Here is a 22,097-nt window from a genome sequence, read left to right as displayed (position 1 = left end):
AACCTGCAGCCTTGGTGCATCGGGACGATGCTTTAACCAACTGAGTTACCCAGCCAGGCCCGCTGACTACCTTTTTCATTATCATTTCAAGGGCAGAGACAATTCTCAGCTCACTCACCAGCACAGTGCTTGGCAAGTAGTGTTTGTTGAATGAATGGCTACAGCCTTTTCTGAAGGAGAAGTGCCGTTTTTGTTGAGAAAACAGAGTGGCATTGCCTTGCCTCTCCCAGAATGAGGCTGTTGATTCTCCTAACTGTAATTCCTTTGGTGGAATATGACAGGCTGTTTGCAAACCCTGGAATTACCTATACCTTGCCGTTTAATGGGCACAGAACTATGAACTCTGACTAGATTTCTGGAGCGTGAAGCCTGTTTAAATTCCAGATGGACAGGATATGGAGAAATCATACTTACTTCCTATCCTTAAAATCTTATTGTTCTAAATCTTGGCCTGAAAAGGAAGGTCACAGAAATAAGTAATAATGATTTTAGCATCTGTGCTGGTAGGTATGGCTTTTGGCCAGCCTGGGCAAGGGCCATCTAGTTGGGACAGGGTTGAATTTTGGTTGAAGTGGCATAAATTGGACTTGCCCATGGGATAAGAAGTGATTTTCTCCTTTTTATTTTATTTTATTTTTTAAATTGATTTTAGAGAAGAAGGGAGAGGGATAGAGAGATAGAAACATCAATGATGAGAGAGATGATGTCGGCTGCCTCCTACATGCCCCACACTGGGGCTCGAGCCTGCAACCCAGGCATGTGCCTGGACTGGGAATCGAACCATGACGGGCCAGGCAATTTTTCTCATTTATAATTCTAAAACCTTTCTTCTAGACAAGGATAAAATTATCTCTGGAAAGGAAAGAGGAGAGAAATGTGGCTAAATTTGAGTCTTTTCTTTCCTTCCATTTGATACTGGCAAAGTAAACCATAAAATTGTAGCCAAGACAGGTCCTAAACCTGCCCTCCGTCTCCACGGCTGGTAAATGTCCCTATTGTTTAAGTCTCTGGGAGTGAGCTTCCTGCTCACTTGGGTACAAACTCTGCTCCTCCTAGTCGGTAATGGATGGGAGCTGATGAGGGGCACTTGTAGGAGAACCAGTCTCTGTCACTTGATGGAGCCTGATCCGGGTCCAGCAAAGAACGGTGTGGACATTGAGGTGAGCCTCACACCGTCCACACCTCCCCTCCCCAATGCAGGGAAGCGGTGCCATCAGGAAGCTTGGCCCAGTTCCAGGGGGTAATTCCTGGATTGGTTTAAGGCTTAGCCAGTCACAGAAATCTTACCTCCTTTGTCAGTGGTTGATTTTAGGGACAAGCAGGTTTACTAGTAAATGACTCTGAATCAGCCAATGAGATATGATAAGTTTGATGGGGCTGCTGAGAGAGGCTTGATTGTTTTTAAACCTTTAAAAATATATTTATTTATTTAATTTATTATTTTTTTAAAATATATTTTATTGATTTTTTACAGAGAGGAAGGGAGAGGGATAGAGAACTAGAAACATCAATGAGAGAGGAACATCGACCAACTGCCTCCTGCACACCCTCCACCGGGGATGTGCCCGCAACCAATGTATATGCCCTTGACCGGAATCGAACCTGGGACTTTTCAGTCCGCAGACCGATGCTCTATCCACTGAGCCAAACCGGTTTCGGCGATTTATTTATTTATTTATTTATTTATTTATTTATTTCAGAGAGGAAAGGAGGAGGAGAGAGAAACACCAATGATGAGAATCACTGATCGGCTGCCTCCTTCACGCCCCCTACTGGGGATTGAGCCTGAAACCCGAGCATGTGCCCTGACCAGGAATGGAACCGTGACTTCCTGGCTCATAGGTTGACGCTCAACCACGGAGCCACACCAGCCGGGCGAGGCTTGATTTTAACAGCTGTGGGGAGCCAGCCTTTCTCCACTTCTGAACACGAACAAGGAAGACGCTACTGGTGACCATCCTCTGACTAAGGGGCACCTGCTTTAGGACACGTGACCAGCAGAGCAGAGGGGCGAGAAGAGCCGGGGTCCTTGCTGACAGTAGATTCACTGCACCCGAGAACCCTGAGTCTTGCCTGCCCTCCGTCTCCACGGCTGGTAAATGTCCCTATTGTTTAAGTCTCTGGGAGTGAGCTTCCTGCTGCTCCCGGTGGAAAACATCCTGAGACAGTAAAATCAGGGCACTCCTATCCCCCTATTTGCCTCTTCCTGTCGGAGGGCACAAGACAAGCTCATTCTGGTTCGGTTCTCAGCATGCTTTACTTGCTGAGGGTACTTACCAAGTGTTTAATACAATACTTCATGAAAAGAAATACTTCATGAGTACTACTCTTGTGACAGGAACAGGGGGGCTGGGAACTCAGGTCTGTTCGGTGACACGGGTACTATAGCTGCACTATTATACAGCCCGTTCATTCCTGGACCCCAAGAGTCTGCCTTGGAGAAGGTAGGTTAGGGCTGTGCTTCCGTGAACTTGGACAGACAAAGACCACAGGGCCCTCAGCCCCGCGCTTCCGCACTGCGCGGCGGAGGGAGGAGCTGAGGGTCTTCCTCGTGCTCCACTGACTCCCCAGGAGGCTGTCTTTCTTGAGGTCCTGAGGCAGATTGAACAGGGCCGAGTGATCCTTTCAAATCACCTCCTTTTCCTCCGGGCTCTTGCGCACGCGCACACACAGCAATTTTCTAACCATGATACTGACACGTTAACTAGACTTACTGCGGTGACCATCATGCCATATACAAATAACAATCATTAGGTGGTACACCTGAAACTACTATGATATAGGCCGATTATACCTTAACAAATCGAAATAAACTCTGACAACAAAACACCCTCCTCCCTTCCTCGACTGCCCTGGGCTTCCCAGTTCCCCTGCTGGTCTTTGGTGCAATCGTTTTCACGTGTAAATGAGACTCGAGCATGCCTCACATGGATGTGTTCATAGGTGAAATGATGCACCTGAGATTTGCTGTCAAAGATCCCAAACAAGGAGGGAGTAGATGACGCGGGATTGGCAGAGCGTTACGCTGGAAGCTGGTGAGGGCCTCCGAGGGGTCCCTTCTGCGATTACCACTGGTTTCGCTCATGCTCCAGTTCTTGCTTACTTTTTGAAAATGTCACTTTGGCCACGTTCCCCATTGGTCTGGACACCTTGGGTTGCTCCCCCGGGAACGGCCTCGGGCCTGGTTTCCTGTCCTGCAGGGCCTGGGGGTGCTCGTTTCTAGGAAGCCTCAGGACTGGTCCTGGGGAGTCCCTTGCTGATGCTCAAAAAGGGGCGCTTTCTCCTCCCGCCCTGGCTGTGGGCAGCCGCCCAGAGGCTGTCTCCTACCGTGCTCCCTGGGCACTTCGCGCCATGACAGTTCCAAGACGGACTTCCGGGTCCCGCAGAAGGGAAGGGGCAGGTGGCAGCTCAGAGCGGTGAGAACCGTGGGAACGCCAGCGCTCCATCAGGTCAGCAGCATTCAGAGCTGGCGGGGGCCGCAGAGGTCATGGCGTTATTCTAGAGAAAGGGACAGCGTCCAGCGACGCCCTCTGCAAGCAGCTGGCCCACATGCCTGGCGCTGAGACCCACCCCCAGCGGAGAAGCGTCTTGGGCTCACAGGACCACTCCTGCACGCTGGCGTCATGGGCGAGCATGGGCACCTGGGCGCCTTTTCCTTTGGTTTTTAAATTTTTTTATTTTTTGCTGTGTGTGAACTACGTTTATACCGGTGGTCGGCAAACTCATTAGTCAACAGAGCCAAATATCAACAGTACAACGATTGAAATTTCTTTTGAGAGCCGAAAACCGACTTCTGCGCATGGGCCATGAAGTTTCAATCGCACTGAACGTGCGCGCCCGCACGTGGTATTTTGTGGAAGAGCCACACTCAAGGGGCCAAAGAGCCGCGTGTGGCTCGCAAGCCACAGTTTGCCGACCACTGGTTTATACCACCTCCTCCCTCTGGGCTTTGGCTGCCCAGTTCCAAGGCATTGCTAACACTGGGCAAGTTCAACTGGGCCCGTCTGGGTGGACTGAACCCATCAGCCATCGCCATCAGACTACCACACTGTTGAAAGTTTTATCTACTTGTGCTCACCCACTTAGGGTGGATGAAAAAGTCAAGATTTGGCTGCAGCATTCCTTGGGAAAGAACACGTGATGGAAGGTGTGGAGTGGTCAGAGCACAGGCTCGGAGACGAACTGCTCATTCAGGCCTGTTTCCCATTGACCCCAGCCACCTAACTGTGCCACTCCTGGAACAAGGCCCTCATGAGCACATGCCCAGCACACAGTGAGTGCTCAGTGAGGTCCAGCAGCACCCGGTCCACGGGGTACAGGCTTCAGAGATGGCCCTGGTCACGCAGCCTCACGTTGGGGTGGCTGCCGTAAGGCACGTTGTAGAGCAAGAGGCCTTCAGGAGGATGGCAAAGGAATGGATGTCCCATGGCACCCCGAATAAGTGTTAAAGGGGCCCATTTCACAAGCCAGTGACCTCTAGCTCCCAGAGAAGGGACTCGGAGGTTGGGGTGGAAGAGAGCAGCGCTGGCCTTGGGGGTGCCTTCTCCTACCCCGTGGTGAGGTCCTCGAATGGGAAAAACAAGCTGCCTCTGACGCAAGGAGACGCAGCTACATATCCCTTTGGTTCAGTCTCTGTACCCTGATCACCAAGGAGGACCCACGCCTCCCTTTTTTTGAGTTTCTATAATGTGGCTTTATTATTTCGTTAGAAGCATCATATACCCCCACACAGTTAACAGTGCAAATGCACAAAATGCAGCTCCAGCCGAGCACGCTCCTTTCTGTTACCTACAACACCCCTTCTCTTCATCTCCTTGGCGAAGGAGACTGGCCTAGGCTTTTGACATTGAACCTTGATTGCCGGGGGATGCTAAGTTCTGGAGGTTGGAAGTCTAGAGGGAGTAGGAGGTGCAGGCGCCAGCATGTCGGGTGAGGGCCCTCGGTGGGGGCTGCAGACTGCTGGTCACACCCTCCATGGTGGAAGGCCCCGCCCCTCTTCTCTGGAAGGTTTGCTGCTCCCGGCTGTCCACGCGGCTGGTAAACAGAAAAAAAACCTCTCCACGCGCGGGACGCTCACCTGAGGGGAGCTGAGGACGCGGCCTGGAAAGGACCCACTGCAAGTCTGTGTGCAGCGTGTACCTGAGACCACGCGAGGGGTAAAGGAGCACGAAGCAACATCACCAGCATCAAACACACAGAACACCAGCTTTCCACACTGCCCCAACTCTCACTTTACAAAAGCAAATTATGAGAAAGGCCTGGGGCCGGATAAACAATGGCATATTTTCTTCTTCCTCCATGGAGGTCACGACAGTTAACATTTATTCCCCTGTGAAGTTCATTGTTCTAATGTCCGTTATCCAAAGAGGAAGTTCTGTCCTTGAAGACACCCAGAAGTGTGCTATTATGCTGTGGCGTTAGCAGCATCCTTGGTCCTGGGGAGAAAGTCAAACAGCTCGTTCAATGTACAAAGTTGTTGATCCATAAACAGCACAACAAAGGGCCATTTCACCATGGCCGGCTCTCCTGGGAGGGTCCCCCAGGCCTTCCCAGTGGGGCCTGAGGTCAATATACTCATAGCTGCCCGGCCAGCATGGCTCAGTGGTTGAGTGTCAACCTATGAACCAGGAGGACATGGTTGGATTCCCGGTCAGGGCACATGTCCAAGTTGCAGGCTCAATTCCCAGTGTGGGGCGTGCAGGAGGCAGCCAATCAATGATTCTCTCTTATCATTGATGTTTCTCTCTCACCCTCTCCCTTCCTCTCTGAAATCAATTTAAAAATAAATACACACACACACACACACACACACACACACACACACTAATAGCTGAGCAGGATATGCGCACTTCTAGGTAAGGAGGCAACAGATGATGAGATAAATTTCTAGCATTGGAACTTTTCTGCAGTTCCCACAATATTTCAGGTGAACTAACTGTAGTTTTCCAGGAGAAGACGTCAAAGTTAAATTTTGACAGCTTCAGCTGCTTCTAGATTGTTATTTTTCAGTTCTGCTCCAACTCTTAGGTTCCACAAAGCTAAGGAGGGAGAAGAATGACCCCGTTTCTATGACCTGAGATTCTAACTTTTCATTCATTCAGCAGATAGAGAAAAAACTACTGGGTGCCAGGCTTTGCAACCCTTCCCGTCTTCAAGAAGTTGACCTGTTGGCGTTAGTAATAATGTCCGGAGCTGTAGGATGTACATTTATTTGCTGGCTTTATTTAACCTTTTCCTTTGTGAACTGTGGATACAGATTTGACGATGCAATGTCACGGTTATAAGTACCTTTTTCTTCTGCAGTTATAAATCCTTCATCTAGGGTGGTGTAGGTATGAAATATAAATTGCAAAAAGTAGATTACTGGTATTCTATTTTCATTGGAAATGTAACTTTAGTCCTGTTTCTATCACTGAATGATTTTCACAAACCACAACACTATTCTATAAAAAAACGATTTCTGGCCTTTTTGCTTTACCAATTGGTAAAATGTCTACTAATTTTTTTTATCAGTATCAGATCATAGAGCAAGCTTGTATTTTTAACATAAAGCTATGACTTTATTACTTGGGAGTTCTATTTTGATTAAAGTCCACACAACGGGACAAGAGGAGAAAAGGGTACAAATTCGCAAAAGGCAGATTCACAGTGGCTGGCACGAAACAGCAGGCTCTTCAGACCCTCAGCGTCGGGCGGGGCTGACAGCTTCCACACCCCTCACCAGCGCCCCAACTCTGAGCTGAAACTCTGGCCACCCAGTGGGGCATTTCTCGTGTTTTTAAGGTCTCTGTTTGTCTTTTGATTATTAAGCTATCAATAAAGGCTTAGAGCACTGACACTTAACCACATTCTTGAATACGACACCGCATTAGTGTGCAGTCATCTCCGAAGTGGCTCCTGAAGATAAATGAGGGCGGGTGGCCAGGGTTAGGGCTGTGCTAGGAGAATGGTAAGACACGTGACGCAGAGGCTCGCTCCCTCTGGTGGGCATCGGAGAAACCTGGCCACCTTTGCAAACACGCCAGGGCTTGGGCCCCACTCCCTGCCTCCAAAGGCGGAGCTCCAGGCAGGTGTATCCTGGCGAAGCCTAACCAGCCATCCTGTGGGCCCAAGGTTTCTGCCAGGCACATGCCCAGCCTGCCTTTGCGCAGCTGGAGATGGCTGCTCCATGCTGCCTTTGGCAAGATCGCTGTGTGAAGAGTGACTTCTTCGGCCCAGAATTAGGCATCCATAAATGCTCGTTCCCTTCATAACTAAAGTGAGGCCTTTAAATGCACCGTGGCTTTTCAGACTTCGTTTCTCTGATAGGAGAAAGCCAGATGTCCTTTTTGACTTCTGATTTATAGTCAGTTTGATTAAACAGTCTTCTGGTTTGAGTGTTGCTAATCTCTTGTCTTAAAGATAAAAGAATTTGTACATTCAAAACAAAAAAGATGGTAATACTGAAAACAATCACCTTCGCAACTAATGATAAAAAGGAATAAACCCGATTTTAGTTTACTACTGATTTTTTCCAAACTTTCAAGTTTCAGTTTATGAAACAGGATCACAATTCCTTCCCCCAGCTGCTGACACCCAGACGGCTTCAGATCCCCGGGGGAAGCGCACAGCTTCAGGCCGTGGTAGTTCTTGAGTTAGTGGCGGCCGTGTTTCTCTGCAGAGGCGCCAGGATGACCCCGACGTTCCTCTCCTCGCTCTCGGCGCTGTACAAATTATGCTTCTCGATGTATTCTTGGACGAGATCTGGCACCAAGTAGCGAATGCTCTGGCTCCTTCGCAGGGCTCGCCGGATCTTCGTGGACGAGATGTCGTTGGTGATCCATTCGTTGACCAGGTGAATGTTGGCCTGGTGTCTCCACAGCACATCCGACTCGTAGATGAATCTCTGAGCATCGTTTCCAGCCCGGGTGATGCACACGAGCCCGTAGTCCCCCACGATGTTGGCGATGTCCTCGCGCTTCCATAGGTCGGGGACACCGAAGGACTCCAGCAGATCTGCCCCGCACAGCAGCTTGACCTTGGGCATCTCTGGGACGAAGAAGAAAACATGGCCTCAGGGTTTGCTTTGGAATAACTCCCTGCGCCAAAAGGAATGTGTGGGCGTGTTTTTATGGAAAGAAGGTTCTGCTTTTTCCGATTCAGATTCTCAAAAGAGACGTAGGACAGCTGAGAAGCTAAGGACTCTGCAGGGGAAGGAGCTCAGGATGCCTCGCACCCCCGTCCCCTCCTCAGCAAATGTACGAGGGCATTTTCCAGGCACCCCTTGTCCTAAATAGAAAATGGAACTAGGTCTGGCAGTCGTGGCTCAGTGGTTGAGCATCGACCTATGAACCAGGAGGTCACAGTTCGATTCTGGTTGAGGGCACATGCCCCAGTTGTGGGCTTGATCCCCAGTAAGGGGTGTGCAGGAGTCAGCCGACCAATGATTCTCTCTCATCATTGATGTTTCTATCTCCCTCTCCCTTCCTCTGTGAAATCAATAAAAATATATTTAAAAAAAGAAAATGGAGCCGAAACCGGTTTGGCTCAGTGGATAGAGCGTCAGCCTGCGGACTGAAAGGTCCCGGGTTCGATTCCGGTTAAGGGCATGTACCTTGGTTGTGGGCACATCCCCAGTGGGGGCTGTACAGGAGGCAGCTGATCGATGTATCTCTCTCATCGATGTTTCTAACTCTCTATCCTCTCTCCCTTCCTCTCTGTAAAAAATCAATAAAATATATTAAAAAAAAGAAAATGGAAATAGAAAGAGGGCTTTGCTCAGCTCTAGAACCTTATCCGCTCCAGTCGGTAAGTCCTGGGAAAACATGCAGACCTTTTCTCTGTGGCTCTAGGGGCTTCTTCTGACTAAATTCTGATCTTTGTTCAGCCCACTTCCTCTTCCGGCCAGGCCTCTCCAGCACAGGGGAGTCCTGCTGCTCACAGCCGCTAGCCTCCATCTTCTCCTGGTGGTGTCTATGAAACAACAAAGCAACAGAACAGTCCTCTTCCTCACAGAGCGCAACCACACATCGTCCCTCTGCAGATGCCCACGAGCCTCGGGCCCAGTGCTGAAGGAGGGGTGACATTAAAAACATTCAACCGCCGGTACACCCGGTGCCCAGTAGTCAGAATGGAGGCTGGCCAGGACACTAGTCCTGGGTCCCGGCCATCGGGAACGGAAAGCAAGGAAAATGCTGGGAGCACAACATGGTAGCTGTTCTATCCTCAGCTTTATGTGTCTGGGTCATAACAACAAGAGTTCACGTCATTGATTATGTGCAAAGCACAACTAAACCCTTTGCTTGGATTATCTCAACACCCCATGCCATAAATAATAATAAATCATAATTATTATCCTAGCCCTGGCTGGTGTGGCTCAGTTGGTTGGAGCGTCATCCCATACACCAAAAGGTGGCAGGTTTGATTCCCTGTAGGGCACATACCCCAGTTGTGGGTTTGATCCCTGGTCGGGGAGCCTGATGTTTCTCTCTAACATCAATGTTTCTCTCTCTCGCTCAAATCAATAAATTTTTTTAAAAAATAATTATTATTCTATCAATTCTATTTTACAAAAATTATATTCTATTATTTTAAAAATATTTTTATTGATTTCAGAGAGGAAGGGAGACGGATAGATAGAAACATCAATAATGAGAGAGAGAATCATTGATAGGCTGCCTCCTGTACGCCCCCTACTAGTGGGGATTGAGCCCACAACCTGGGTGTGTGCCCTTCGCTGGAATGGAACCTGGGACCCTTCAGTCCGGAGGCAGACACTTTATCCATTGAGCCAAACCGGCTAGGACTCTATTCTCATACTAGAGGCCCAGTGCATGATTGAATCATGCACGTGTAGGGTCCCCTACATGCTTTCGCTTTCGATCGCGGTGGAACTGGGTGCCTGTCCGCTGGTGCACCAGGCCTTTCAGAAGCCTCTGGCTCGGCAGAGGCTTCCGAAAGGCAGGCACCCAGCTCCCCCGCTTTTGATGGTCCGCGGCGGGACATGAGCTCGCTGCCCCAGAGGCCCCTTCTGTTCTGCAGCACAGCCATGGCACAGACGCTGAGCTCGTGCTGCCGCTGGCGACGCAAGCTCAGCGTCCGGCCCAATCGGCTACCCCAGCCACCCCGAGTCCCGCCCCTGCGCCTCCCGCTGGCCCAATCGTGGGCGTAGCAGAGTGATGGTAATTAACATATTACCATTTTATTAGGTAGGATTATTATCATCCACACAATGGAGGGGTAAGGCTCAAGTCCCAATTCCAGCTCCTAGCAGAGTCCCTGGGACGTAGGAGGCTTTCAATAACAACTTGATTGAGTGAATGTTTTGGCTATTATAAAGCGACTGTATGACTGCCACCATTACATCAGAGTTGCTTGTTATCCCCACTGAGAGGGACACTGACTAATTGGCACAAGCTCATGTGGCTTTAAGTAGCGGAGCCAGGATTTGAAACCGTGGCAGTCTGGTTCCAGAGCCCACACTCTTGACCACTGAAGCGTGTGGCTTGACCTAGTAATGGAGAACCTCAATGCCCCGGCTAAGGTCCTAGAGGGGGCAAGTGCCTGAGGCCGAAAGGAAGCCTACAGGCAGCACCTGTGTATGGCTTGCTTCTCGGTGGGCAGCCAGAAGCCCAGGGACTTATAACTGTGCAGTTACTCAAGTAACATGAGCCACACTCATGGAGCAAACCCTGGGTCCTTGTGTCCCCAACCCCTTCCCTCCTGAACCCCTGAGCTGAAGTGTAATGGACAGTAGGCTGCTAGGAAGCCAGAGGGGCTGGGAAAGGCGGGGAGGCAGGAGTCTGGTGTTTGACAACGCTGTGCCAGGTGTCGTCTGCAGCTCAGTGTCCAACTCTACCCAGAATACAGTTCCCGGGTCCTGGCAGCAGGTTCTGGGCGTGAGGGAGATCCTGCCGATGGGGTTCACTCGTGACTGGAAGGAAGAAGGGAGACAGGCCATCTTTCTGCAGCTGTGAAGCCGGATGAGTCATGTTACAGCATGAGCGAGGCGGCCACATGCTGTATCCCATGGTCCGGTCACCAACCTCAGGGCACGGGGATGGTTGAACAGTAGGTGGTGGTGGCAAAGGCAGGAAGTTAGTTTCCTGAACTCTGGTTGCGGCTAAGGAGGTGTGACCTTGAACAAGCCCGACTCCCACTCCTCCCTCCCTTTTAACAATTTGCCCAATCACCTAGGTCCCTTTCTGCTTAAAATACTCAGCGTGATTTCCAGTTCCTGTTTGAATCCTAATTACACAGAAGGTTCAGACCTCCAAGGATGGACGTTGGGCAGAAAGGTTTTTCAGAAAGCCCTTCTATTTTATACTCAAGATAACATTAAGTAATAACTAGATGTCACTCACTCTGGTTTCTGAACCCTTACCTGGAACTGTCTGAAAGGTGTAAGACAGGTGTGTGACAAGCCCGTATGCTGTCATGGAAGCAGCACACAGACAGGTCTGTCCATGACCCAGCATCACGGCTTCCCGTCCTGAATACCTGCCTCTCGGAAGACTGATGGCAATGACATCATCTTACAACTCCGCTTCTCTTGCTCGGGCACGGCCAGGCCAGCAGGCTTCCCTGCACGTTCGCTAACAGAGCTTTGCATAGTAACCATGCAAACATGTCAACACACAATGCAAGACACAGGCTCGGGAACACGCTGCCTGCTTCTGTGCTCCACGGCTGTGCAACGACCTCGCACGGGAACCGCACAGCCTCAGCCCTTCCAGCCCTAGGGACCGTGCTGGAAACCTGTAGCTCAGACACCGGGACCACAAAAACGTGGCCCAACGCCAAGAAAGGCGCTGACCCCTCCCGGGAGCCCACAGAGCCGACCTCTCCACAAATACCTGAGCACCTTCGCAGTCTCTACCCACTCCTTCTGCAGACTCTCCCAGGTATCCACTTCCACCCAGCTGGAATTCTTGGTGGCAAGTTGTGCCATGATCACTCGGTGATGGGCAGAGATGAGACCTTTCTTCTTATAGGCGTCGCCAACAGGAGAAATGATGCCTTTGATAACTCTATATTTTCCTGGATAGAGAGTTAGGTTTGACATGAGGCATAACCAATTAGACTTTATGCACAGGAAATAGTATCATCGATATGATTTTAATCAAATATCCCCTTTCTTATTTTTTTACACAGGGATTCAGGTTCATTCATTCATTCATAACTGTGGTAAAATTGACAACACATAGAACTGCTTTGTAAAATGCCTCAATCAAGTTGTATTGTCCACCTATAGTATAAAAAGAGCCCCTATCTCCTCTACCTCTGAGAGTTGACACTATGAAGTTTAAAACTTTTTGTCCATGTGATGGGAAAACTGTATCTCATTTTTAATTGTAGTTTCCTGTTTATGAGTATGAGCACCCATCCATCTATCAGCATAGAACATGAGCATTTGTGTAACAAAATAAATCTTGTCTACGGAGGGAAGGAAGAAGTTTTCCTCAATCCTCTTAGGGCCAGTCCCTGGCTGGGTCTGAAAATTAAACTGAGGAAGATAAAAGAATAGGAGGAGAGCACACACATTTGTTTAATGTAAGCTTTACAGGACACGGGAACCTTCATAAGGAAATGAAGACCCCAGGAAGCAGGTGAACCTGCGTGTTCAATGCTAGGTTTGAAGAGGAGACAGCCGTGGAGAGACAGGAAGGGGCAAAGAGCACAAGGTCAGTGTAGCAAGTTCAGGGAAACTAACGAAGGCTCCTTTATTGGGATTCTTCCTGGCATCCCTTTGTTTTCAGAGGTGAGGATGCGCCTTTCCTCTGGGGAGAGGGAGGGTGCCTCTCACACAGGGTTTTGTGACCTGCTTCCGAGGAGAAGGGTGGGGAGGAGGTCCGAGTGACCGCCCTGATTCTGCAGGTTTCTCAAACTCCTTCGGCTCAGAATATCCAATATGCCACGGGGCCATATTTGGGGATAGTGTTCTGAACCCCACCGCTGCTTCTGTTACTGTTCCTACCTGTTGCGTTCATGTGGTCCTTGGCCAGCTCAAACAACCTGAGGTGCATGTTGGTGATTGGGTTAAAGGAGCCACAGGCAAGGAGAACCACTTCTGTCTTCTGGGAATTTTCCATGCTAGGACGCTGAAGGTGTTGATCTAAGTGGCACACTCTGGCACCTCCGGGGTTATCTATCTACAAAGGAAAAGGAACACCAGTTACAGGCCTTTGACACCCTTCTGTTCTTTCCAAATAGATGGATTAAAATACTTGGCTTCAATGACTGTGCTCCATGAATTGTAAACAGTGGCCCCATTTCTCCACCCTTCCTTTTTAGCGTGAACTTACAGCTCCTACCACAAAGGATGGGGATCTCCTTCCCACTTTCTGTCACTTGCTTTGGCCAAAAGGATGTGGCAGATGTGACAGTATGCCAGGTGGGGCTTTGCACACTCTTACTTGCTTTTGGATTCCTGCCTCTGCCACGAGACGGGTCCAGGCCAGCCTGGGGGAGGGTGACGGAGCACGCAGAGAGCGCTGCTCCTGCTGACAGATGGCCCACCACGAGGTATGTGGGAGTTATGTGGCCGAGGCCATCAGGGACGGGCCAAACCGCAACCAGTGCAGATACGAGAGCCAGCCCAGGTGGGATCAGCTGAGCCTGGCCCGGATCAGCAAACCCACAGGTGACCCAGGCTCACGAGCAAAAAGGAATTGTTCACTGCTGCACGCTACTGCAGTTTTGTGATTGCGCGGCTGTGGCCACAGTTAATGGACACAGTGACAGCATCCTCTTCAGCGTAACTCCCCAGCAACCTGCCCTTCAAACCAGTGTTCTGCCTCTAAGTCACCATGATCATATCACTTTCTGCTGAATAACAGTTTACACTCTACAAACCTCTTTCATTCAAATTATTCCATTTGATCTTTGCATAAACCTACTGAAGTAATGGGAGACATGTGATCTGAAGCTTTTATTAAAAACTTTTATTAAATGAACTAGAGGCCCGTTGCATGAAGATTCGTGCAATAGGCCCTCCTTCCCCTGGCTGCCGGCACCAGTTTTCCTCTGGCACCCGGGACCCAGGCCTTCGCTCTGGCCGCAGCGGAGAAGTCAAGCCTCTTCAGTCTTCAGTCGTCTTCAGTCTTCGCTCCGCACCTGCGCATGCAAATTAACCGCCATCTTTGTTGGGTTAATTTGCATACTCACTCCTGATTGGCTGTGGGCATCACGGAGGTACAGTCAACTTGCATATTTCTCTTTTATTAGTGTAGATATAGAGTGAGAAATCTCAGGGTGACAGCCAGCGGCCATATCCCGCTCACCAACCCCTCCATCCACCTCCCTAAAGCAATCCCAGCCAACTTTTCCAGCGATTTCTTTTGGTAGATTCTAGTCTTTGTTGAAAATCACCTTCTCCCAAAATTCTGAAGGCACTACTTCGAGAGTGCAGTGCTAACGGTGAAAAATCCAAAGCCACTTTTTTTTTTCTTAATTCTCCCCTGGAAGATATTTTTTTCCATTGATTTTCAGAGAGTGGAAGGAGGGGGGGAAGAGAGGGGAGAGAGAGAGAGACATCGATGTGAGATTTATTTTTTCCCTTGAAGCTTGTAGGATCTTCCCTTTGCCCAGTGCTCTGAAATTTCAGTGATGCCCTGTGGTGCGGCTCTACTATCCTCCACTGTGCTGGACACCGAGCAGGCCCTTTCCAGCTCAAAAGGCATCACCTTCAGTTCTGAAGACTCCCGTGAATTGTTTCCCCGCGTGGTCTTCTGCCTCCCGTTGGGAATGCCTGTTATTTAGAGCTGAGGGGTTGGGTTCAGCTGGAGCCGGTGTCAATTCCAGCCCCACCCATCTCAGGTTTCAGGTGCTCTTCCCCCAGGGAGACTGAGCTGGGAGCTGGAAGAACAGGACAGCTGAGGTCAGGAGGGGGTGCCCAGGGGAGCCACCTGCTGCACAGGGACGGATGGAACAAAGAGCTCGAAGCACCCCCTGGCCTCGGGGATGCGCTCAGGTTCCCAGGGACTCCCAGGGGAAGGGCTCAGGAAGCTTAAAGAAAGCTTTCTCCCTTGTCAGTCAGGACCTGCCTCAGATGTCTCGCTCGGTCCTATTAATCCACTGTGAACACAACCGACCTGAGCTCAGACTAAACTAGACCCTCAAAGCCAAGGAGACTTAAGTTACAGTGAGCTCTGACCATAGCCCAGGGGGCTTAAAAACACAGGGACCTGCCCCTCGGGAGAGGACCTCCCTGCGTCCTAACTGGGCCCCTATGTAGTGCTACCTCTGCCTCCAGCCAGATGGTTCACACTGAGCATCACTTATAAACTGAGGGTTACCCTGCCGACCACAACGTAACCACCAAGTGCAGTCTGCTGTTACTGCTCAGACATTTGGGAAACTCTTGAGGTTACGTGTATATAGTTTCTGTGCATAAGAAAATCTTCGTCATTAACTAATAGTTTTAGCTCTTCACCATAAACTCTTTTAGTCTTTTTTAAAAATATATATTTTATTGATTTTTTACAGAGAAGAAGGGAAAGGGTTAGAGAGTTAGAAACATCGATGAGAGAGAAACATCGATGAGCTGCCTCCTGCACACCCCCTCCTTGGGATGGGCCTGCAACCAAGGTACATGCCCTTGACCGGAATTGAACCTGGGACCCTTCAGTCTTCAGGCCGATGCTCTATCCATTGAGCCAAACTGAGTAGGGCTCTTTTAGTCATTCTGCGATTTCTTATGATGTTATAAAATTCTCTAGTTATATAAAAACTTAGAGGCCCAGTGCACGAAATTTGTGCATGGGTGTGTGTGTGTCCCTCAGCCCAGCCTGCACCATCTCCAATATGGGACCCCTCGAGGGTTGTCAGACTGCCCGTTTAGGTGGGATCGAGCCTAAATGGGTAGTCGGATATCCCTCTCACAATCCAGGACTGCTGGCTCCCAACTGCTCGCCTGCCTGCCAGCCTGATCACCCCCTAACCACTCCTCTGCCAGCCTGATCGACGCCTAACTGCTCCCCTGCCGGCCTGATTGCCCCTAACTGCCCTCTGCTGCCGGCCTGGTCACCCCTAACTACCCTCCCCTGCCAGTCTGGTCACCCCTAACTGTCCTCCCCTGAAGGCCTGGTCTCCCCCAACTGCCCTCCCCTGCTGGCCCAGTCACCCCTAACTGCCCTCCCTCACCAGCCTGGTCACCCCTAACTGCCCTCCCCTGCCGGCCTGGTCCCCCCCCACCAACTACCCTCCCCTACAGGCCTGGTCCCCCCAACTGCCCTCAGGCCTGGTCCCTCCCAACTGCCTTCCCCTGCTGGCCATCTTGTGTCCACATGGGGGCGGTCATCTTATGTGTTAGAGTGATGGTCAATTTGCATATCACCTCTTTATTACATAGGATAGCCGATTTATTCACTCATTCAATAAAGTTACTGAGTAGGACAGGATATGGGTAGAAAAACAGGGGCCTTGGCAACTTGAAATCAAAAAGTGACACAGAAGAGATTTTTAAAAATAGATTTTAGAGAGGGAGGCAAGAAGAGAAAGAAACATCGACGCGAGGGAGATACATTGATAAGCTGCTTCTCATACGTGCCCTGACCAGGGACTGAACGAGCAACCTAGGTACTGCATGCCCCACACTGGGGATCCAGCCTGCACCCGAGCTCTCGACCTTCCGGTGCACAGGCCGTGCTCCAACCAATTGAGACACACTGGCCAGGGCCAGAAGAGATTCTTTAAAAATGAAAAAGTAGTTACTGCGTGCCATAGGCACAGTTTTGCTGGAAGGTTTCACTGAGATAATGAGGAAGTTATTCCCAAAATAGTCCCCGTTGTATTATCACCAGCGTCGCCAATAAGAGCAGGACCTGTCAAAGGACAACCTGAGCTGGCTAGACTTCGAGCATTTCTGCTCCACAGGAGGGAAGCGAGGAAACACATCCGTTAGGTTTGCACTCAGGAGAAGATGGTCTCACTGTGCTGCTCACTCACCTGGAACCGGTCCCATCGGCACTGAAGAGGATGTTTTCTGCATTTGGTGTGGGATCCTTCGGGGAAGGTGTCTGCACCATGGTGTTAACAGTTTTGGCAACTAACTGTGCACCTTTTAAATACTGAATTTCTAAAGGCTCATCTTAATCTGAAAGCTTGGCTGTATATAATACACCATTAGTCTTTGATATTTATTTTCCACTTACACTAAAAATAGAGGTATGTGGAGATAGAATTCCTAATTAGACACATGTCACAGTTAAACATTTCACCATGGAAAGTTTAAAAAATTCAACAAGTTTTTTGTATGTGTGTGTGTTGTGAGTTCCATTTGGCTAGAATTTTTTTTTAAGTTAATATATTAATCAATAGTGGAACCATTGGACTAGGTTTGGCACCTTAAGCAGCAAGCCTTCCATCTCTTGCTAAGTGAGTGCCTCTGTTTAAATCCTTGTGGCAAAAGCACATTAAATATACGTTCCAATTCACAGACAAGTATTCCTCACAGTGCTTTTTTCCTCCCAAATACAGGAAAAACGAATCCTGAACTTTACTACTTGTCTGTGCTGCTAGCAGTGAGCAGCTTGGTTTCTACAGGTGAGCAACAAACATCCCTAAAACCCACCTTTGTCAAAGGCTTATCAGTCCCTCAGGGGAAGTAACTGCTCAGCTAGGACTGTCACACTGCAAAGGGAAGTCCAAGAAGCTAAGGTGTCTGAAAAGCAAGAGAAAAAGCAGAGAGGATTAGAATGGGATAGAAAAAGCCACCCTTCTCCCATTACTGCCACTCCATTTCATTAGATCCCATTCTTTTTTTTTAAATAAATCTTTATTGTTCAGATTACAGTTGTTCCTCTTTTTTCCCCCATAGCTCCCCTCCACCTGGTTCCCACCCCACCCTCTGCCCTTACCCGCCCCCCGACTGTCCTCATCTATAGGTGTACAATTTTTGTCCAGTCTCTTCCCGCACCCCCCACACTTCTTTCCCCCTGAGAATTGCCAGTCCACTCCCTTTCTATGCCCCTGATTCTATTATATTCACCAGTTTATTCTGTTCATCAGATTTTTTCACTTGATTTTTAGATTCGCTTGTTGATATATATTTGTTGTCATTTTGCTGTTCATCATTTTTATCTTTACCTTTTTCTTCTTCCTCCTCTTAAAGAATACCCTTCAGCGTTTCATATAATGCTGGTTTGGCGGTGATGAACTCCTTTAGCTTTTTCTTATCTGTGAAGCTCTTTATCTGACCTTCAATTCTGAATGATAGCTTTGCTGGGTAGAGTAATCTTGGTTGTAGGTTCTTGCTATTCATTACTTTGAATATTTCTTGCCACTCCCTTCTGGCCTGCATAGTTTCTGTTGAGAAATCAGCTGACAGTCATATGGGTACACCCTTGTAGGTAAATAACTGTTTTTCTTTCTTTTAATATGCTCTCTTTGTCTTTTGCCCTTGGCATTTTAATTATGATGTGTCTTGGTGTGGTCCTCTTTGGATTCCTTTTGTTTGGGGTTTTCTGCGCTTTCTGGACTTGTAAGTCTATTTCTTTCACCAGGTAGAGGAAGTTTTCTGTCATCATTTCTTCAAATAGGTTTTCAATATCCTGCTCTCTCTCTTCTTCTGGCACCCCCATAATTTGGATGTTGGTACGCTTTAAGTTGTCCCAGAGGCTCCTTACACTATCTTCATATTTTTGGATTTTTTCTTTTCCAGTTGGGTGTTTTTTGCTTCCTCGTATTTCAAATCTTTGACTTGATTCTTGGGATCCTCTAGACTGCTGTTGGATCTCTGTATATTATTCTTTATTTCAGTCAGTGTATGCTTAATTTCTAGTTGGTCCTTTTTCATATCCTTGAGGGTCTCACTAAATTTCTCGGAGGTTTCTAGAAGATTCTTGAGTAACCTTATAACTGTGGTTTTGAATTCTATATCCAGTAGTTTGCTTTCCTCCATTTCTTTCATTTGTGACCTGTTTCTTTGTCTCCGCATTTTGGCTGCTTCCCTGTATTGATAAAGTGGCTTTGTGTGCTAGGTGTCGTAGAGGGCCCAGTGGGCTTAGCCTTTCTAGATCCCATTTTTCATCCCGGGTGCTTTTCTCAGGCCTGGGGCTGCTCTGCCTGGCCAGTGTGGCGGTGCAAGACCAGATGCTAAACCAACAGTCTGAAGCATGGCAGGTCTCCTGCCTCAGATACATGTCACCAGCAGGGTGAGCCTGCCCCCGCCACACTGTACCTACCACTGCCAGCAAGCACATCACCATCTCCTACCCTGCTCCTCCCGAGATGAAATGATCAGCCGAACATCAGAGATATGACAGGAAGCACATCAAAGCCACTCTTGAAAGAATGCTGCCTTTAAGCATTAATGAGCACTGACAATGGATAAAAAGGAAGAGACCAACCCAAATCACAGGGCTGACAGCACAACCAAATTCACCCCAAATAAGGATCTCCTATTAAATACTTTCAAGATCATTACTTTGACTTTCTGAACCGCCTTTTTGTTTCAGGGAAGTGACAGCAACAGTTGCATGGTTGCTACAGAAACAAGTACTGAAAAGGAAGAAGGAAACTATAAATCTTAGTACTGAACAAAGGTTTAGTTTCAAAAGAACTGTGATTCAGATTGCATGTTTGAACAAGGTCAATTCAATGCTTCTTTAAAATGCAGCGGGAAATTTGAGTAAATAGAATGAAAAATAATCACAATCTCCTCCATATGGGTTACGACAATCTTGTGCATCATGACAGTCAATTACTATCTAGAAAACAGCCAAGTGACCCACATGGTATTTCGTCTTTACTTTTTCTGTGTAGTCGCAGATGCTAAGGCATTTTAAGTAGGACCTAGCTACTCACAGGTGTTCTGAATGTCTTTAGGAAGTGGAGACACCTCTATTTCCTGAGGAAAAGACCAGTGTCCATTGGCAGGAGGGACAACTTCAATGTAAATATCTCCCAAACACATCGATGACAGGCACAGACCTTCACAGTAGAAATAAGTGTTTCCATCTGCTTCTCTGTTCAGGTGGGACTTGCTGGAGGGGAAGTCACTGAAACACATTCTCTATCCACAACACTGGCATTTTCTAGCACCTTCCGTATCCCAGACATATTGTGAAAACTTAGTGATTAGAAACCTGAATAATTCATACATTAACAAGGAAATCGCCATGGCCAGTTTTGCTCAGTGGGTAGAGCATTGGCCCGCAGACTGAAGGGTCCTGGGTTCGATTACGGTCAAGGGTGGCTCTTGGTACTTCTTGTTAGTCACTCAAGTTTCATCTGCCCCGCATTTTCCCTACCTAGTTGGAGCAACTTGCACACTGTAGGCTCCCATCTCAAGTCCAAGTTGAACTGTTCTAAGCTCCTGCAGCTGTCAAGTAGTATTTACAGGCGTACCTCACTGTATTGTGCTTCATTTCATTTCGCTTCACAGGTATTGCTTTTGCTTTATTTTATGAATTGAAGGCAAACCCCTCCACAAGGAAAAAAGATTATGACTCGCTTTATTGCGGTGCTCACTTTATTACGGTGGTCTGGGACTGAACTGCAACATCTCTGAAATGTGCCTGTATCTGGTTTCCCAGTTCTGGCTCTCAGTTCTGAGGTTGTTTTCTCCAATGCTCTCTCCTATGACTACCTACCTGATATATATTTCTACAATTTCTTCTCCCCCACTCCCAGGGCTTGGGTTCTATTTTTGTTTGAGGACTGGAACCCAAACCAACTTCTCTTACATATGCACAAGGAATACTTTTCCATTCTCCATTAACTATAAACTAGAACCCAAAGATACAGAACCACTAGATCAGATTAAGACACTAAGAAAGAAGAGCAGGCAAATACACTAGTAATGCTTGTATGGTGAGCACTTTCCTCCACCAAAACCGACACAAATGCCAGAACAGAATATTGTATCGCCAACATGAAAATTACGGGAAGTACACAAGAGCAAATGTTTATTCAGCAAGTTCTTCAAATGGTGAAATAAAACGTGTTTTCCAGCTTTGTTTTGTTTCGCACTGACCTTATTTGTATTGAAAGTTCCGTATTACTTAAAATGTTGACACTTCCATACATATCCACATACCAGAAATTAAAGATAATTACATTAACATAACCATCACGTACTTTTACAAAGGACATTCTGTGAATTTGAAGTGTTTTGCAAGGTAAGCTACTGAACCATTCCAACCAGTGTGTCAGTCTTTATTTTAATCCATATTTTCCCCATTACAGTTGACATAGTGGTTAGAGATTTAAGTAACTCATGAAGTGATTCCTCCTCACCCCCCGCCCCCAATAAGTCTAGTAACCACCTGGCACCACACACAGTTATTACGTGCTGAAGGTTGAGGTCCAAACAGTAGTTTCACATCCAAATAACTCTGAAATACAACTTATGGTAAGAAGGAAGGAATTCTACCATCAGGAAGAACCGACAGAAATAATTCATTCTGGTAGAGTTCTCTGGTAATATCAGCTGGAAGTTTACTCTGGGCGCCTGAAAAAGAAGTAGCTTTAAAGGTAACATCTCTGACGTATTTGCCAGAAACGCTTCAAGGAGATGGGCTGGGCAACAGCAGAGAATGGTTTCCACCTAATTTCTCAGTAATTTTTAAAGTGCTGCCCAACAGCTCACTAGTCTCCTTCTCCAGGGGCGTGAGTGTCAAACCGCATCCAGGAAGGTGGACCCAGCATTTTCTTGATTTGGAAAAGATTTCAGAGGAATGAGAAGTCGTTCAGAACAGACCTCCTGCTCTGCCTCCCACCACCTCCGCCAAGCTCTAGAAGCCGCTTCTAGAGGAACTTTTTTTTTTTTTTTCCCCAGGATGAACTCACCAGTTTCGAAGGTCAGAGGCAAATTTACCGAGGTTTTTGGTTCCACAGAGAGAAAAGAATGAAGAGGCAAGACTCCTCGCCCCAAACTTGAATACGACCTTGCCTCGGCAACCGTTGTATTTGACCCTCAAAGAGGCCACCACCTTGGACTCCCCTATGCTCGCGACAAAAAGGGGTGCTGGGCTGACTCCCCTAGATACGAGTTTCTCAGGGGTCAGGGGCTCGGGGTGCGGGCTTACCACGTCCTCAGACCAAAGCGGCCCGAGTCCTTCGGCGGGCGACCCGCAGCCCGGACGCCAGCGAGGGGAACACCCGCGGCCGCACCC

At 48.3% G+C, this 22,097-nt stretch overlaps 1 protein-coding gene across 7 annotated transcripts; it reads right to left on the bottom strand.

Moving 5' to 3' along the window:
- Positions 1-7,465: 7,465 nt before the first annotated feature.
- Positions 7,466-22,090, bottom strand: NMNAT1 (nicotinamide nucleotide adenylyltransferase 1). Of its 7 annotated transcripts, none has more exons than XM_054721175.1 (6): positions 21,772-22,090; positions 17,552-17,641; positions 12,956-13,130; positions 11,835-12,018; positions 8,813-8,952; positions 7,466-8,028 (listed from the first exon to the last, which is right to left on the bottom strand). In XM_054721175.1, exons 3-6 carry the CDS (start codon positions 13,068-13,070, stop codon positions 7,613-7,615), a joined length of 855 nt encoding a protein of 284 aa, XP_054577150.1. In that variant the 5' UTR covers positions 13,071-13,130; positions 17,552-17,641; positions 21,772-22,090; the 3' UTR covers positions 7,466-7,612. The 7 variants fall into 7 exon arrangements, with proteins under 7 accessions (XP_054577150.1, XP_054577151.1, XP_054577152.1 ...); XM_054721176.1 differs by having other exon boundaries at positions 22,011-22,090; XM_054721177.1 differs by having other exon boundaries at positions 17,552-17,610; positions 22,011-22,090.
- Positions 22,091-22,097: the final 7 nt, after the last annotated feature.

This window comes from Eptesicus fuscus, chromosome 9, assembly GCF_027574615.1.
Source record: "Eptesicus fuscus isolate TK198812 chromosome 9, DD_ASM_mEF_20220401, whole genome shotgun sequence".
Classification (NCBI taxonomy): domain Eukaryota; kingdom Metazoa; phylum Chordata; class Mammalia; order Chiroptera; family Vespertilionidae; genus Eptesicus; species Eptesicus fuscus.
Note: the sequence above shows the minus strand (reverse complement) of the source record. Positions and strands in the feature narration are given on the sequence as shown.